The sequence below is a fragment of the Sander lucioperca genome, chromosome 22, assembly GCF_008315115.2.
Source record: "Sander lucioperca isolate FBNREF2018 chromosome 22, SLUC_FBN_1.2, whole genome shotgun sequence".
In the NCBI taxonomy this organism is placed as follows: Eukaryota; Metazoa; Chordata; class Actinopteri; order Perciformes; family Percidae; genus Sander; species Sander lucioperca.
Genome location: NC_050194.1, coordinates 2,673,036 through 2,691,507, shown reverse-complemented (window position 1 = coordinate 2,691,507; position 18,472 = coordinate 2,673,036). Strand labels below are relative to the sequence as shown.

Below are 18,472 nucleotides of genomic sequence, written 5' to 3'. Positions count from 1 at the left end.
TGGATCTTGATAGCATAGCGTTAGCTTTCTGGCTCGTAGCTGAGCTGAAGGGTTCTACCAGCTGAGCGGACTATAAATATCTCCCATTGCTAAGGGTTGGAAAGTCGTATCTAAGGTCCATTCTATTCCCTGGAGCAGGGAATAACGTTTGCGTTGCATAAGAACCTTATGGGATGGGAATGATTCTTCCAGGTATTGGTCAAACCCTCAGGCGTAACCAGTGAAACAGAGTTTGTTTGTTTCAAAAACCTTTAGATTTCGATTGTAAAACGTATGAAAATATTTTTATATAATATATAATATAATATAATATATTTGGCAAGTGACCATGGTATAAGATGGTTAATGCCCTTCGAGGTGTCCATTATCAGGTATCAATGGACGACGGCGAGGCGTGAACCGGCCGATGCCGAAGTTCATGAATACCTGACAGTGGACACCTCGTTGGGCATTAACCCTTACATAATCAGCTGTATGCACAGGCTGCAGAGCGCATCTTTGGAATTTGAATTTACTGTTGATGGGGACATGAGGGCTCTTTCTGCTGATTTGTTCCACTTGTGTATACGTTTATTTATTTAATCGAGCCTGAAGATGTTTTTTGTTAATTCAACAGTAATATGATAGATTATCATCTAGTGTTTCCCACAGGTTAAGAATTTACTTGTGGTGGTGGGTGGTGCAAGATGTGATGGCTGGGTTCAGTTATAGACTAGTCAAGCAAAGGTTTAAAAACTATTTATTGAAAACAATGACTACATAACATTAACAGATAATGTAGAAAGAAATAACTATGTACATATTAAACAAACTAGACTAGATGATAAAGATACAGTTGAATCAGAATCAGAAAGGGCTTTATTGCAAAGTACATTTTTTGCACATACAAGGAATTTGTCATGGTGTTGTTGATGCATGTCACACATTTTCTAAATATAAGAAGAATAAAAAGAATATAAACAATATATGTATAAACATACACACAGTATGTATTAATAAAGATAAAAATAAATAATAAAATAAGTTAAACAGTAGTAAAAAGGAACTACAGCAGAGTAGGTACAGTGGCATGTAGAGCCAGAGGTGTAGCCTGGAGAGAGTCAGGATGGTTTCCGGGCCTTGTTGATAAGGCTAGTGGCGGAGGGGAAAAAACGTGTGGTTGTGGTGCTGATGGACCTCAGTCTCCTGCCAGAGGGGAGTGGCTCAAAGATTTTGTGCCCGGGGTGGGAGGGATCAGCCACAATCTTTCCAGCACGCTTCAGAGTCCTGGTGGCGTATAGGTCCTGGAGCGGCGGCAGATTGCAGCCAGTCATCTTCTCTGCAGACCGAATGACACGCTGCAGTCTGCCATTGTCCTTGGCAGTGGCAGCAGCATACCAGATGGTGATGGAGGATGTGAGGATGGACTCAATGATGGCTGTGTAGAAGTGCACCATCATTGTCTTTGGCAGGTTGAATTTCTTCAGCTGCCGCAGGAAGTACATCCTCTGTTGTGCTTTCTTGACGAGGGAGCTGATGTTCAGCTCCCCCTTGAGGTCCTGGGAGATGGTAGTTCCCAGGAAGCAGAAAGACTCCACAGTGTCAATTGTGGAACCACAGAGGGTGATGGGGGCAGGTGGGGCTGGGTTCTTCCTGAAGTCTACAACCATCTCCACTGTCTTTAGAGCGTTGAGCTCTAGATTGTTTTGCTTGCACCAGGTCACCAGGTGGTCATCCTCCCACCTGTAGGCGAACTCGTCACCATCATGAGGGAGGTGTCATCCGCAAACTTCAGAAGCTTGACAGACTGGTGACTGGGGGTGCAACTGTTGGCGTACAGGGAGAAGAGCAGAGGAGAAAGAACACAGCCCTGGGGGGATCCGGTACTGATGGTCTGTGAGTCGGAGACGTGTTCCCCCAGCTTCACATGCTGCTTCCTGTCAGACAGTGATCCACCTGCAGGTGGAGTCAGGCACACCAAGCTGGGAGAGCTTCTCCTGAAGAAGAGCCGGGATGATGGTGTTGAAGGCAGAGCTGAAGTCCACAAACAGGATCCTGGCGTAGGTTCCTGCGGAGTCCAGGTGCCGGAGGATGTAGTGGAGGGCCAGGTTGACTGCATATCTCCAGTGAGGTGTTGAAAATGTCTGAACACTGGAGACAGCTGATCAGCGCAGTGCTTCAAGGTGGATGTGGAGACAGCATCCGGTCCCGCAACTTTGCAACTTTGCAAATTTCTGTCTCCTGAATAGTTTGACGTCTCTCTCATTGATGGAAAGAGTTGTTACAGAGGTGTGTGTGTGTGTGTGTGTGTGTGTGTGTGTGGGAGGGGTGGAGCCCTTTTAAGGAGGGCATTGGTGGTGGGGGGGCCCAGGCCCCTGCTGAGGTGGGGGAGGTGGAGGTGATGCACAGTGGTTGTAGCTGTAGGGAGGTGTCGTGGGGATGGTTTCAGGACTGTTCTTTAGTCTTTCAAAGCGACATTAGAACTTATTCAGGTCGTTGGCTAGGCGTCGGTCGTTGAAGGAGGAGTGGAGGGCTAGGGCTTGTAGATGAAGTGTAGCCTTTGATGTGCTTTGTCAATTAAATCTGGTTGGTTTGTCAAATAACTTTTATGATTCAGCACATAAAATACCTGATTACCCGAAGCCAAAATTGTATATGTACTAAGAACTTAACCTTAAAACATCCATGATCATTGATTTTTTTCTACCTGGCGGGTCTCAATCTACCTTGATGGGGTGGCCAAGTAGAACCTATGTATGGGAAACACTGCAACATCATGTTGAAACACTACAGAAGCTTCAAACCTTACTCTGTGTCAACATCTCCTCTCTTCCAGCTGGTTTCAGTCGTCGTCCTGCTCCTGGCTCCAATGTTGACCAGCTGCTACCCTCCCGATCTGCCCAAAGACTGCAGTGACATACATAATAATCCAAACACCCGAAAAAGTAGAGTGTACACCATCTATCCAATCAGATCCACGTCTCCTGTCCAGGTACACTTCATCCTCTCTGGGACGCAGGTTGACCTTTAGATAATACAAATGATAAACGTGAAGACAGTGAGACCACCTCTGACAGAAATACAGTTAGAAGTTCTGACTGATGCTTCTGATAAAATGATATAAGTAGTTGTATTTGTAGTAGTATTCATAGTACTTGTTACAGCCTGTGTGAATATACTTTATGAAGTGTTTCAGCTAGATCACATTTCCTTATGGTTGTGTTTGTGTGTAGGTGTACTGCGACATGGACTCAAAAGGAGGACGGTGGACGGTGAGCTTTTACTTAAGTCAACTTAAAGTCACAGCCGAGTTTTGGTTCTCTGAGGTTCTTTCCAATCTCTTACATATTCCAAGTGCACAGGGAGTGATACTCCCATAGTCAGGGGACCTGAAGTACGTGGCTACTGCTTGCAGACACATTAACTTGCAAAACCATACACTGATGATTAAAAGACACAAGAGAGGCAGGTTTCTTTTAAGTCAGTTTACTGCAAGGCTTATTCAAGAAAAACAAAACCACTGCAAGAGGCAAAGGCCAAAGATGCCACTCAGGTTGCTACTAGGGCAGAGTTTTATGTGCCTACTGCAACATCTTCACTGTGTCTAGTCCAAACATAGTCAAGGATTCAATTGGTAGCTTCAATAACAGTTACAACCTGCAATAACTGTTTTGTTTTGGCCATGTGGGGCCAACAGAAACAAGTAATTACATATCATCACCTTTTTTCAATTTGATATGTTGAACTTGTTTGCAAACATTAACTTATTTTCACATCTAGCAGTTACTGGGCAACATAGTCATCCTTCATTATCATTAGATTCCTAAAATCAGATGGGAGGGGCAACTCCCCATCCTCCTGTAACTGAACTGTTGCTTTCTGCCTTTCTTTAACTCTTAAAGCAGAAAGGTTAAAGAAGAACAAGAAAATGACTATGCAGATTGTCACATATTGCACACTGACATAGAGATAAAAGTGCCGGTGTTTAATCAGTAGTCCATATGGTGCGGCCAGGCATCAGAGATGGGGACTTGAGTCTGAGACTTGGACTCAAGTCGCACTTAAGTTGCACAAACAGTGACTTCAGACTTGACTTGCGACGCGACCCAAAATACTTCAGACTTGACTTGGACTCGTGGCAAAAGACTTGAGACTTTACTTGAACTTGCCCCTCAAAGACTTGAGACTTGACTTGGACTCAAGCTCAAAGACTTGAGACTCGATTTGGACTTCCAAAAAATGACTTGTGAACATCTCTGCCAGGCATACCCCTGTAACAGAGTGGAGAGATATGATACGTTAATGAGCACATTATTTTATCGGACTGTTAAAAGAAACCAAAATATTCTCAATGACCTAAAATAACAGTGAAGTCTTGCTGTCTGTAAACTTGATCTGTCAGATATCTTTTGTGTTTCCAGGTGTTCCAGACAAGGATGGACGGCTCTGTGAACTTCTTCAGGGGCTGGGATCAATACAAGATCGGCTTTGGTGACCCTGCTGGAGAGTACTGGCTCGGTGAGGAATGAAACCAAACTAACAGTCATGAATACATGAAACTCACTGTTCATTAAGTACTAAAGGTCAAAAACTGCACATGGAACATTTAATGTCAGAGAATATTGTCAGCTCTGTATGTGTATGTCTGTGTGTGTGTGTGTGTGTGTGTGTGTGTGTGTGTGTGTGTGTGTGTGTGTGTGTGTGTAGGTCTTGAGAACATCTACCAATTGACACGCAATCGAAAGTCCGAGCTGCTGGTCCAAATGGAAAACTTTGGAGGAAACAAAGCGTTCGCTCTTTACACCTCATTCTTTATCGATGATGAGTGTAACGGATACAAACTGAATGTTTCCGGATTCATCAATGGAGGAGCAGGTGACGTTTCCACATTATCTAAGGACAGACATTGCAAATTAGCTTAAGCTATAAAGATACAAACTCTAAACAGCAGGAATTTAGGTACTCAGCTTCAAATAAGCCAAATTACAAAGATATACATATAAGTGCAACATGTGAGTGCAATTTATTTAATTTATTTATATATAGCATCTTCTTGGCTAAGGTGCAGTTGGAAGAGATGTGTCTTTAGCCTGTGGGGGAATAGGTGTAGACTTTCAGCTGTTCTGATGTCAATCAGGAGCTCTCTGAATAGTGTTGTTTTTGGCTCATGGTGCTGGAGGCCACCTTTAGTGGGTTTGTGTCAGCAGTCGGTAAATGTGTGGTTACAAAGGGGGAGAGAGATGGGGGATGACAGGCAGCGAAGTGCAGCAGGTTGGATTCGAACCCGCGCCGCTGCAGGACTCAGCCAAGAACGCTCTTACTGGGTGAGCTAGAGGTCAACCCAATGTATGTAGTTACTTTGATCCTTTTTCTGTGGGCACCAATTTTTGTATGAGACGTGTATCTTCTTGGTAAAGCCTGCTTAGTCAAGCAAGGAGAGTTGACTCTATGTCAGAACAGAACTAAAGATGAGGGTTTAATGTGGAGATTGGTTCCCTTGGCCAGTCCACTGTGCCGCCTTAAACAGAAGTCCAATCAATTAACACTAAAAACTGGTTTGAAGACGGGTGTTATAGTGGATTATTTGGGCTGTCCTCACACTAATGACTGATTGACAGTTGCACGAGTTGCTAAGAAATCAAACCAGTCCTCTGTTTACATTTCATGAATCACATGTTTTCATTATTTTCTCTAATTCTTTTTTTATGAAGAAAGTTTTAGAGGAAACAAACGTTTGTCAATGATCCAGTTGTTTAGCAGGTTTCAGGTGTCTGTATCTCAGGGACTCTTTGCACTTTATTTATCTGTTCCCCAGACTTCAGGTTGTTTTGTTGCAGCAGCTGAAGTACCAGTAGTATTTGTAGGAGTGGTAGTAGAGTACACAAAGCACGAGTACTAGTACCTGTAATGTTTAATTAGTATTTAATTCATTTATTAATGATGTCTCCTAGCTGGTTTAACCTCTCTGCTTGTTAACTTGTTTTCCTGCTCTCAGTAGCATCATGAGGTGTTCAAGTGTTATAGGTGACAATCTGTGGATTTATTATTTTAATTAAACAATAATAAGTATTAAACATCACCAGTCCAGTCCAGTGTTGAGTGTCAGGTTAGTTCAGTGGTTGTGTTATTTAGTAACACTTACTGTAGGTAGAGAAGTAGACTGGGGTTATACTGGGCAAATAAATACACTTTAAAAGTATATATCATTGTTAGTTGTATCATAATGTTGTGATTATACACTTGTTGTGTTTCTGTAGGAGACTCCCTGAGTCCTCACAATGGAATGAAGTTCACAACAGTCGACAAAGACCAGGACTCCTCACCCTATGGGAACTGTGCCAGACAAACCCTGGGGGCGTTCTGGTACAACTATTGTTACAACACAAATCCAAACGGTCTTTATCGTTGGGGGGCTGACAACACTTTCTCTTATGTTGGAGTGCAATGGCAAACCTGGTATGGTTATAACTACCCCCTGAAGTTCATCAGCATGAGTATCCGTTCTGTGTAGTAGTTCTCCAGGACCAACGTACAGCAGAATATCAGCTCATCTCTTCTGATTTCTTTCTCTTTCTCTCATTAATCATTTAATCTCACAACAGGTCTTATTTTCCTGAAACTGGGCACCAACACAAGAAAACCAACTGATGTTTGTAAATCTTGTTACTAGGGTTGGGTACCGAAACGCGGTGCCAATAGGGCATTGGTTCCGACGTAAACGGTAGTAACGAGACCGAATAAGAATGAAAATTTCGGTGCCTCATTTTGGTGCCTGACTCTTTTTTTTCAGAAGCATTGCTGTACGGGACACTACGTTACCGTTAGCTAGTAGTTGGATTAAACACAATGGTTAAAATGCTGACAGCTTATGTTAAAGCAGCCATATTATGCTCATTTTCAGGTTCATATTGTATTTTAAGGTTGTACCAGAATAGGTTTACATGGTTTAATTTTCAAAAAACACCATATTGTTGTTGTACTGCAGCGCTCTCTCTCACTGCTGCAGATCCTCTTTTCAGCTGGTCTCTGTTTTAGCTACAGAGTGAGACCTCTTTTCTTCTTCTTCTTCTGGACTATCTTTGATTGCACTCGCACATGTGCAGTAGCTCAGATGTAGATCATGTCAGCTAGCTAGCTCCATAGACAGTAAAAGAAAGGCTGTTTCTACAACTTCGGTCAGTTACAAGGCAGGATTAGCTGGGAGACTTCTAAATGAGGGTGCACATGGAAGTAGTTCTTTTGTAGATTATGGTGAACTTGTGTGTATTGTAGCAGTGCTTTGCTATTGAGAACGAGGTAGCATGCTAGCGTTAGCATGCTAGCGTTAGCATTAGCATTAGCATGCTAACGCTACGAGCTAATGGTGGCGGTTAGCCTGCTCGTTTCGGCTTGTGACGTCACAAGCCGTGCCGATTTTGACCAGCTCACCCAGAGACTGAAGGCAGGACACATTCAGAAACCGTATCTCACTCTAAACACCATGGATGGATTTTTTTCAAAGTTTGTATGTGTGTGGAAGCACCAGAGACACAAAAGAACACCCCAAATCCCAGAAAAAGTGATTTCTTTCATAATATGGGCACTTTAAGCGGTGTAAAGTGTGACTGTATTTCCCTGTAGAGGATTCCAAAACCGGGGCGTCCAACAGTCTGCAGCCGCCGTTGTTGGAAAAACAACACAGACGGTACGTTTACATGAAACTCGCCTCGCCAGCCTCGTGGTGCATTCAAGTTATTGTAAAATATCCTTTTCCCATCTGGTGCTTGTTTTTGTTGTTTACCAGCAATTTACTGGTGAAATAAGTCATTGTTATAAGTTACTGTTATTACATTATTAATCAATCATTTAATTTTGACCATATGGCCTTAGCAACAAGCTGTTCTTTAATGTCACCAACTGTTTGTGCTCCTTTTTTATATTTTATATTATATACATTATAAATATATTATATAGGCCTATATTTTGGTTCAGGCACCGTTTAGGCACCGGCACCGTTTTAGAAGTATTGTTTTAGCACCGGTATCGTAAAAAAAAACTAAAAACGACCCAACCCTACTTGTTACCGTCTGGGATGATTTAAAGCAGTCGCAGCTCGCTGCAACGTGGAAGAAAAGTCAGATGTGTCTCCAGTTGGGCGGCTGCAGCAGGAAAGTAGGGCCCATAATCTTTAAATGGAAACACATATATAGTCTGATCAGGTGTTAATCACTGCATGAACTGATAACACGAGTCTAAAAGAGAGAAAGAAGTAAAGAAAATGAAAAGTATAAAAAGATCTTTGTAGTTCAGGACAGCCAGTTGATGTTTGGTGGAGGTTTGAAACTCTAATGTGAATCTTTATCTGCTGTACGGTGACAATAAATAAGAAGCTGAGCATTAAGATGATCTCATGTCTTCACTTTGTCTCCTGAGTCTTTCTGTCTGGACTCTCTAATGGAAGATGGACTCATGATGGGTCTGAAATCAGTTACAACTCTCCTCGTATCAGCTGAACAAAAAGCAACAGCTGGAGCAGGACATCACACAACAGCACCGACTGTTAGACATGAACACATTTTGGTAACTTTTGGGGAGAAAAGCTACGAGATGATCTTCTTAAAATCTTAAGAAGATCATCATTCATAAGAAACATTTCTACATTACTTAAATATTACTGAAAATATATATTTTTAAATTTATAAAGTATTACTAAAAACATTGCTGAAATTACTAAAAATAATCATATAAAATTAGTAAAAAAATTACTGAAAATACTTATATTAAACCATACCAGTTAAACTGTTAAAGTATTGCTGACAATTGTTGTTCTAATCCTGAGTATTGACACACACACACACACACACACACACACACACACACACACACACACACACACACACACACACACACACACACAGGCCTTATTCGTGTGAAGCAGCAGCTGTTCAGAACTGACCTAAGGTTGCCATGACGACCTTGTGTTTTGATCCGACAGCTGTTTAGAGATCGCTGGATTATTAGAATGCCTTAGAGCTGTCAGTCTTCCTCTATAATACCATTCAAATTTCATTTGTTATTTTTTTTTTAATATTCAAATAATATTTGAATAATAGTAATGCTCAAATGCAGCCTGTTATAAATATGTACTACACTACTCAGGCATATGCATTGTCAATGCCACTATCAGCATGTGGTTGTTGTTACACGTTCTGTCCACTAGAGGGACTACCAACATCAGCCTGGCCGTGAAGGGGACCTACATCACGGCACATTGCATTTATGGCACACCGCTCTCTGTTAACATTATATTCCACCACGCACACAGGGACAAACACAAATCAACAGAGAAACATTATCTAACAAGTGTAGTGAAGCGGTTCTGTTGTAAAGGCTAACGGTGCTCGGTTAGCACAATGACATCATGTTAGGAAGCACAGCCGAAAAGATTTGTCATAAACTATAACAATAGTGTTAGCCACAATGCTACGGCATTGATAACTTTCACTACTATTTTAATGATTTATAAGCAACCTGTTTCCAGCAGATTGTCACGTTACTGAGAATACAGCTGTTAGAAGGTAATATATGAAGTAGAAGCTAACTCTGACAGCTGTAGGACAGCTAACATTAACTTTAGCTGTCTCCATGAAGCTCCCAGCTAAGTTCCTATAACTCGCGATGCAGTTAGGAAACCAGGACACGCTAACTATTGATGACATAAGCATTTTGGCTCGTTGGATGTCGATTATAAAGTCATGGTAAAACTATTTCCCATCCTTCTTCTGAATTTCTGTAACGTTATTCGGTGTGTAACGTTGAATCACAATGCCTTGTGATTCTCACTCCCGTAACTTATTGTTCATCAGACGTGAGACCAGTGTTGGGCAAGTTACTTCCAAAATGTAATACATTATAGATTACTAGTTACTGTCATTTGAGAGTAATTAGTTATATTACAATATTACTGTCTCTGAATTGTAATGCGTTACACTACTTTTGCATTACTTTTGAGTTACTTTCACCAAAATAACAGGGGAAGTTTGATTTGGCAGCTAGCTTGTGAATTTCACCACCGGATCAATAAAGTCTCGTCTTTATCCACTTTAATACATCATAGATTATTCATATTTTGTATAATCAATATAAATATGCAAAGTAACTAAAGCTATCAAAAATAGATAAGTAAAACATATAATAGGCAAGTAGGAGAAAATGAAAATACTCAATTAAAAGTACGACATTGTTGTAAAATGTTTGTTTATAGCACTTCAATAAGAAATTCATGTTGTTTAGGTTAAAACACTCTAAAGGAAATGTTCAGTTATAGTGTGATTAAAACTCACTATTTACATTATTTACAGTACTTGATTTACAGCTGATTTGTGAAAAGGTAGCCTACACAACCTTATTTAACAGTAATTTAGTTTTACTGCGAACCGTCACAGGAAGTGCTTTTATTTTGAAGTAGGTTACATGTCCGTCAGGCTCCAGTTGTTCACTTTCTTGTTTGTGAAACTGCAACATATTGAACAGTAAATGGTCACAGTAAAAGACAAGCGCTTTTGGTCGTCATTCGAAGCCATTCCACTACAGGCAGAGTTACTCTCCACGGCTGAAAAAATGCAATGATATTTACGTGTAGCAAGCCTCAACATTAATTCCCGATATGTTTATATCTGTCAGCCGCTGATGTACCGTCACCTGTTGGGACATACATGCTGTCCGTACCGTCACCTGTTGGGACATACATGCTGTCCGTACCGTCACCTGTTGGGACATACATGCTGTCCGTACCGTCACCTGTTGGGACATACATGCTGTCCGTACCGTCACCTGTTGGGACATACATGCTGTCCGTACCGTCTCTGGTTCTGGCTCTGACCACGGGAACAGAAACAGGACAGCTCACTTCAACGCAGCGTAATAACTCCTGAAAATGTCCATATCGCAAATGTATCTGTCTCTTCAGTCATCTCAACCATCGAATACAGCGACAGGAAAATAATACGGCTTTTTTTTTCCTGTGAAGAAATGTGTCGCGGTGTTGGTGAATTCTTTAAAAAAAACAATGCACCACTAAATGTTGCGTTAAAATGCGTTGTAACTCGCGTTACTGAGATTGTAACGAGTATAATATTACCGAAATTTAATTAGTAATGCGTTATATTACTGCGTTACAGCAAAAAGGAATACATTACTGTAATTGCGTTACTTTTGTAACTCGTTACTCCCAACACTGCGTGAGACGAGGGAGATTAGCTAACATTAGCCAACCTATTTATGAAAATAATCACATTCGAATAGTAATTTCAGCTTTTCAGAAGCAGCAGCTGCTCAGCACTGACCTAAGGTTACCATGACAACCTTGTGTTTTCATCTGAGAGCTGTTTAGAGATCACTGGATCATTAGACTGCATCTGTTCACGGACAATGTACCCATTAAAGTTCATTCACATTACGTTTAGTAACGTTTATTCATGTCATTCTAATAAAATAGCTGCAGTTTCCCCAACATAATTACGTGTTTCTTGATTCGATTTGTATTGGTAGCTGACCAGTTAGCTAGTGAGCCAGCAAGCTAACATCTAAAGCTAACAGCTAAAACCACACTATCACAATATATTTCACATGTCAATGTCACCTTTTGGATGTTTTCAACACCGGGGTGGACGGGGCTCGTTGTAACATTACTCAACGACGCTGAGAGACGGGTGGGGATGGCTCGGGGTGTCTCTGGGGCGGCAAGGACGCCCATTGTTGTGCAGAACATCTCCGAGCTGCCCGGAATTATCTCCCCCTTCACTTTTCTGTTCCTTCTGTCTGGTAAATGTCACAGTAAAGACAGCTAAACGTGAAGGGGGGAGAAATTCGGCATGGAGGAGATTTTCGGCAACGTTAACGGTAAGGTTAACGGAGACGTGTCATTACGGATGACCGCTGTTCTGACTCGGGTGCTTGAGTCTGATACTTTGCAGCTCTACACACTATAGAGGTATACACATTTACAGAAGCATTTTGTTCAGCGTGACATTCCCAGCCGTCTGGATTACCGCATTAATATCTTATCAGACTTACAGTGAGGCTACGTTAGGCTAATCATGGTAATAACTAACTACAAGAAAATAATGCGTATCTTTGTGTGTGTGTGTGTGTGTGTGTGTGTGTGTGTGTGTGTGTGTGCATCTGTGTGTGCATCAGTGTGTGTGTGTGTGTGTGTGTGTGTGTGTGTGTGTGTGTGTGTGTCAAGCCAGTTTTTTTTTATTTCAAAGCTTCAATTCACTATCTCAGAAGTTATGTTTAGTGAAATATTTCAATTTTATATAGTATGTAGTTGGTATGGTATAGTTTAATATAAGTATTTTCAGTAATTGTTTTACTATTATATGATTATTTTTAGTAATTTCAGCAATGTTATTAGTAATATTTAACAGTCGGAGCTGTTGTGTGATGTCCTGCTCCAGCTGTTGCTTTTTGTTCAGCTGATACGAGGAGAGTTGTAACTGATTTCAGACCCATCATGAGTCCATCTTCCATTAGAGAGTCCAGACAGAAAGACTCAGGAGACAAAGTGAAGACATGAGATCATCTTAATGCTCAGCTTCTTATTTATTGTCACCGTACAGCAGATAAAGATTCACATTAGAGTTTCAAACCTCCACCAAACATCAACTGGCTGTCCTGAACTACAAAGATCTTTTTATACTTTTCATTTTCTTTACTTCTTTCTCTCTTTTAGACTCGTGTTATCAGTTCATGCAGTGATTAACACCTGATCAGACTATATATGTGTTTCCATTTAAAGATTATGGGCCCTACTTTCCTGCTGCAGCCGCCCAACTGGAGACACATCTGACTTTTCTTCCACGTTGCAGCGAGCTGCGACTGCTTTAAACCATCACAGACGGTAACAAGATTTACAAACATCAGTTGGTTTTCTTGTGCTGGTGCCCAGTTTCAGGAAAATAAGACCTGTTGTGAGATTAAATGATTAATGAGAGAAAAGAGAAAGAAATCAGAAGAGATGAGCTGATATTCTGCTGTATGTTGGTCCTGGAGAACTACAGCACAGGACGGATCTTCATGCTGATGGTCTTCAGGGAGTAGTCACGACCTTTCCAAGTGGCCCACTCCACACCAACAGCGTGGAGAGTGCTGTCAGCCCCCCGACGATAAACACCGTTTGGATTTGTATTGTGACAGTCTCTGTACCAGAACGCCCCCAGGTGTGATTTGGCACAGTTCCCATTCCAGCGGTCCAGGTCTTGGTCGAAGGTGGAGAACTTCATTCCGTTGTGATAAGTCAGGGAGTCTCCTACAGAAACACAACAAGTGTATAATCACAACATTATGATACAACTAACAATGATATATATATTTGGAGTGTATTTACTCCAGTAAATACCACAGTCTTCTACTCTACCTACAGTAAGTATAACTAAATAATACAACTATTGAACTAACAACACTGGACTGGTGAGGTTTAATGTTTATTATGGTATATATATTTAATTAAAACAATAAATCTACAGATTGAGTCATCTATAACACTTTTTTTGGTACTTCCAAGAATAAACATTTCAAATGTAAAAATAATTCCAAACCTATTTATCCTATTTACTCTGAACATTTTGTTATTTATTTAAAAGATTTTAATCTCCACACAAAATAACCCCTCCCTCTCCCGTCCCTACAACCTATTAAATATAATATTTATTAATTTCTTAACTACACTGTAACTTTTATTCTTTGGATCTTATTCTATTTTAGCCTTTTAAATTTTTATTTTTCATGACTTTAAATGTATTTTTATTGTTTTATGTAAAGCCTTTTGACTGAAATGTGCTGCCTGTATAGAAATATAAAGTTGCCTTACAACCTCCAGCCTGTCAGTCAGTCACCAGGGCATAGAGAACCCTGTTCTGCCTGTCTATCTTAGAGGTTTCCCCACCATTATATTATATTGCTGTGTGGAGTTTTGAAAAGTGTAACTGCACTCCGACCACTTTATCAACATTGACATGACTCCCCGTGACTTGAACAAAGAGTCGTATTTTCGTCCGTCTGAACCTCAACTCTGCAGATGTGTGTATCGGTCCTGAGCCCCGCTCTCTGTCAACATGCAGAGAGGACGGACAACGCTACACTTAAACGCTTTCAGGTACAGAAATTTGCCACCGTTTGTTTAACGTGAATCGGTCATCTGTATTACCGTCGTAACTCGGTCGATACCATAAAAAGTTCAGGATACGGTACCCAACACTAAACCTGATAAACACTCAAACCATTGACAATGTTTGTTTGCTCTTAAATTTCTTCATTAAAACAGAATCAGATAAAAATTAGTGGCGTCAAACGATTAAAATATTTAATCGCGATTAATCGCATTAATGTCATAGTTAACTCGCAATTAATCATGCATTTTTATCTATTCGAAATGTCCCTTGGTTTCTTTTTGTCCCATTATTTTTTCTCATTTTAATGCTCTTATCATCAGCCGTGTGTTTGGCCATCAAGTGGTATTTCAGACTGGACGTGCTGTGATGATAGCTCAGTTCACAACGACCAAACACATAGATCACTTTGGTCTTGCTAATGGAACCATTTGGCAACTTTGAAAAGTAAACTTTCCATTCAGAATCTTATTGGCATCCATTTCGGTGTCTCACGCTCGCCATCCACTCAAAACGTAACATTAGCCTACTACTCTTTGGCCGGCTCGGAAGCCCAAACAAGTGTGTGCGGTGTGTCTGTTGTTTAGTTTCCGGTCTAGGTAGATCCGGTGTGGTGTTGTAGTTTAACGTTACTAATTGTTGCAGCAGCATGTGAAAAAAAACTACAAAGTTTGCTAGGCCAAAAAGAACGTTAATCTCGCGAAAAAAAGAATTGACTTGCGTTAAAAAAGAATTGGTTTGCGTTAACGCCATTAATAACGCGTTTAACTGACAGCACTAATAAAAATATGAAACCATGTGATTCATGAAATGTAAACAGAGGACTGATTTGATTTCTCAGCAACTTGTTTAACTCTGTGTGTATTTGTTTAGGGACAAGTATGAAGCATGAACCAATGTCACACATTAATGGCTGAAATTCTCATTCTTAATGTGGAAACCTCACCTGCTCCTCCATTAGTGAATCCAGAAACATGCAGTTTGTAGTTGAAGTACACATGGTCGATTTTGAACGAGGAGTAACGAGCGAACGCTTTTTGTCCTTCAAAGTCCTCCATGTCGACCAGCAGCTCACACTCTTTTACGTTAGTCAGGACCATGAGAGACTCGAGACCTGAAAACAAACACATAAACATTTAGAAACAGTTTCATGAAGTCATGACTGTTAGTTTGGTTTCATTTCTCACCGAGCCAGTACTCCCCAGCAGCGATACCAAAGCCGGTCTTGTATTGATCCTAGCCCCTGTAGAAGTTCACCGTGCCGTCCATCCTCCTCTGGAACACCTGGGGGGGACGGGATGGGGGGTTAACTAGCTAAACACACAAGATATCTGACAGCTCATGTTTCCAGACAACAAGGATTTTACTGGGATGTGATTTATTGTAAAGGAACTACAGGAAGTGTTGACTTCAGTTAAAATACTCACCGTCCACCGTCCTCCTTGTGAATCCATGTCACAGTACACCTACACACACACACACACACACACACACACACACACACACACACACACACACACACACACACACACACACACACACACAGGTATTAGTTAATGTGATCCTTTAACTAAAATTGTATCCAAATGTACTTAAATCAGTTCTACTACTTCACCTGCCCAACCAGAATTAACATAGAAGACAACATAGCCTATATTTATGTATTTAGGAGTAACTATTGGCCTGTTCAGCACCAACGCTGTCGCTCTGTCTTTGCTGCTGAAACAATTTAACTGAAAAGCTGTTTTCTTTGTTCTTTAACACAAATTGTCTGACAATGTGGCTTTTCTTTGTGTTTTATTGGACATAGGCTAACATAGCTCAACAAATGACACATTACAACAGGGGTGTCAAACTCAATTTCACTAGGTGCCACACTGGAAATGACGATCACGATAAGGGCCAGACATGTTGAGTTTGTTGACATGCTTTTATTTAAAAAAAAAAGTCAATTAACTTGGTATTATTGCACGTCTCATATAGCTTATTCCCGGTACAGTTCGGTCGACATAAAACCCTAAGAAAGTCAGCAGAAAAGTTTCTTAGCCATCATAGAATTAGGCAAGACATGAAAAACAAACATTACATTTTTTAAAGCAGCTGCCACCCAGCCGACTCACCACAACCTGTTTTACAGCCTGAATATTAAAAAACTATCTGCTTCTGCAGGGAGTCTCAAACTTGGCAAATCTGTCAAATTCTGCACGGCAGTGTCTCATAATTACAGTATGAAAAAAATGTTTCCTGATTTTTTTTGGTGTGGTGCACAAAATTTGCAGTGAACCTAAATTGAAATGAAGGGCCGGGAGGGGATTTGGCCCACGGGCCTTGAGTTTGACACATGTGCATTACAACATGGATTTAGAGCTATTTTAGAATTTTAGAACACATCACTTGGTAGCAGGGGGGCCTGATGATGAGCCCTGATGATGCTCTGTCGCCACTGTGCTGAGAGTCTAGCTCCTGTTGACTTCTTCGGTGGTCATAAATTAAACATTAACCTGATGCATTATAAAAAAATAGGTGAGGGTTGCTTCTTGCTTTCACAATTTGCAGCAGAAGTTCTCTGAGAATCTCTTTTATATCAAAGATAAACTGCCATTGTGACAGAAATTTCCCAAACCTGACTGATATCAAATCAGAAATGTAACTGAATCAGGACTTTGTAAATCAAAATTCAATTTTTTTTTTTATTGTGAAATCATAAGCGATACCAAGCCCTGATCTGAACATCAACCTGCCACCCAGAGAGGATGAAGTGTACCTGGACAGCAGAAGGGGGTCCTTTGGGATAGATGGTGTACACTCCACTGGGTCGGCTGTTGTCATTATTATAAATCTCACTGCAGTCCAACGGCAGAACGAGCTGCTGGCAGCTGATCAACAGAGGAGCCAGCAGGAGGAGGACGACTGAAACCAGCTGGAAAAGAAGAGATTTTTTTCATTTAGTTTATTCAGATGGTATCACTCTCATGCACAGCTAGAATACTCTGTAAAGCAAGCTGTAGACTTTTGCTTCCCCTGTCCACAATTTGTGGCCATAAATAAATAACATTTGTTTGCCAAACTATCAGATATATAAAGTTGTAAACTTACCTTCATGGTCAGATTTCAGCAGAAGTGATCTGATGAAGATCCTGATGTCAGTGTGTCTCGACACTCTGATGTCTCTGGTGTCTCTCTCGCACTAATTTATACTGTTAAGATTAATAAGTTACTGAGCAGCTGCTGTTTCACAGCGATAAAACATGTCCTTGTGTGTGTGTGTCTGCCATTGGCTTACACAATGTTGGCACCCAAATCTGACATGCCAGCACTTTTTGGGGACTCGCCTCCATTAAAGGACCAAAGAGACAACTTTGTACTTTGGAGTAAAGCAGGGGTCTTCAACGTTTTTTCCATTTGCAGCCTTTTAAAGCTCGCAGCTTTCTCTTTCTGTGTGCCATTTTGCGAATCGTTCTCATGAATTACTGCATAAATTGATGTCAGCTTGTTAAATGTGAATATTTTCTACAACTAATCCATTCATCTAGAAAATAATCCACACATTATTCACCGTGAAGATAATTATAAGTCTCAGCCTTACTAGTGTGTGAATGTTTAAAGGATGTAAAAACAGCATTTAAAGTGTGATCACAAACATAAATGATGGTTAAGGTTAGATTAGATTTATATTAATCATGTAGCTGCTATAGTTCAGGTCAGGTCGGGGGGGGGAGTGACTGATAAAAAATAACACGTCTGTGTGTGTGTAGTCTCATGTACACAGCACTGAGCAGCTGCTGCTTCACACGGTAAAAACAGTTCAGTTCAAGTTTATTGTCGTATACTAGTACAGAGTACCACAGCAATGAAATACAATGTGCCTTGACACTCTCTCAGCACCAGTCAATAAGTAACAATCATAAATAACATGAATAACATTTAAAAACATCAAGCCCAGTAAACATAGTAACTAAGCTCAACCTCAGCCCTCCTTCCAGTTGTACTATCATTCAGTAGCCTTACTACCTGGGGGTAAAAACTATCCCTGAAACGCAGTGTTGGGAAGGATACTTTTAAAACGTATTCCGTCACATTACTCAATCTGAGTAATTTATTCTGAATACTTGGATTACTTCCACATTGAATTGCATTTTATGTGTAGGAATGGGGCCATAAATACTGTTTACTAAACAGGCCTATTCTGGTATGTTTTTCTGTTCCAACTGGCTGAATGTGTACCTGAACAAGCAGATAGATTATTGTATTTGTAGTCCCGAACAGCATACTACAAAAATCTAACCGCAGTTTAAGCCAGCACGAGCTAATTTTAGCTAACGTTAGCTAGCATATCAAACGGG

At 40.7% G+C, this 18,472-nt stretch overlaps 4 protein-coding genes across 8 annotated transcripts in view; 2 read left to right on the top strand and 2 right to left on the bottom strand.

Moving 5' to 3' along the window:
* Positions 1–18,472, top strand: part of LOC116059246 (microfibril-associated glycoprotein 4-like) — a 118,274-nt gene that overhangs the window by 21,374 nt on the left and 78,428 nt on the right. Inside the window, exons 3-7 of one of the 4 annotated variants that reach the window (XM_031312214.2) lie at positions 2,816–2,971; positions 3,213–3,251; positions 4,401–4,497; positions 4,687–4,854; positions 6,237–6,602. The exons of 1 other annotated variant lie outside the window; for it this stretch is intronic. In XM_031312214.2, the coding sequence (XP_031168074.1) occupies positions 2,816–2,971; positions 3,213–3,251; positions 4,401–4,497; positions 4,687–4,854; positions 6,237–6,490 (714 nt within the window). In that variant the 3' untranslated portion in view covers positions 6,491–6,602. Of the gene's footprint in view, positions 1–2,815; positions 2,972–3,212; positions 3,252–4,400; positions 4,498–4,686; positions 4,855–6,236; positions 6,603–18,472 lie in introns of those variants that run through there. 2 more of the 4 variants (XM_031312209.1, XM_031312210.1) reach the window with 2 other exon arrangements.
* The window catches only part of LOC116059247 (microfibril-associated glycoprotein 4-like), a 181,905-nt gene that overhangs the window by 107,703 nt on the left and 55,730 nt on the right, over positions 1–18,472 (top strand). The gene's annotated exons all lie outside the window — the stretch shown is intronic.
* The window catches only part of LOC116059250 (microfibril-associated glycoprotein 4-like), a 114,782-nt gene continuing 108,855 nt past the window's right edge, over positions 12,546–18,472 (bottom strand). For both annotated transcript variants that reach the window (XM_031312223.2, XM_035997623.1), the window contains one exon: positions 12,546–13,261. In XM_031312223.2, coding sequence (XP_031168083.2) covers positions 13,017–13,261 — 245 coding nt within the window. In that variant the 3' untranslated portion in view covers positions 12,546–13,016. The remainder of the gene's footprint in view (positions 13,262–18,472) is intronic.
* LOC118494259 (microfibril-associated glycoprotein 4-like) lies at positions 15,352–17,381 on the bottom strand. Its single transcript, XM_035997625.1, has 4 exons — positions 17,226–17,381; positions 16,894–17,049; positions 15,557–15,595; positions 15,352–15,413 (listed from the first exon to the last, which is right to left on the bottom strand). The coding sequence occupies exons 1-4, from the start codon at positions 17,229–17,231 to the stop codon at positions 15,366–15,368; spliced, it is 249 nt and encodes an 82-aa protein (XP_035853518.1). The 5' UTR covers positions 17,232–17,381; the 3' UTR covers positions 15,352–15,365.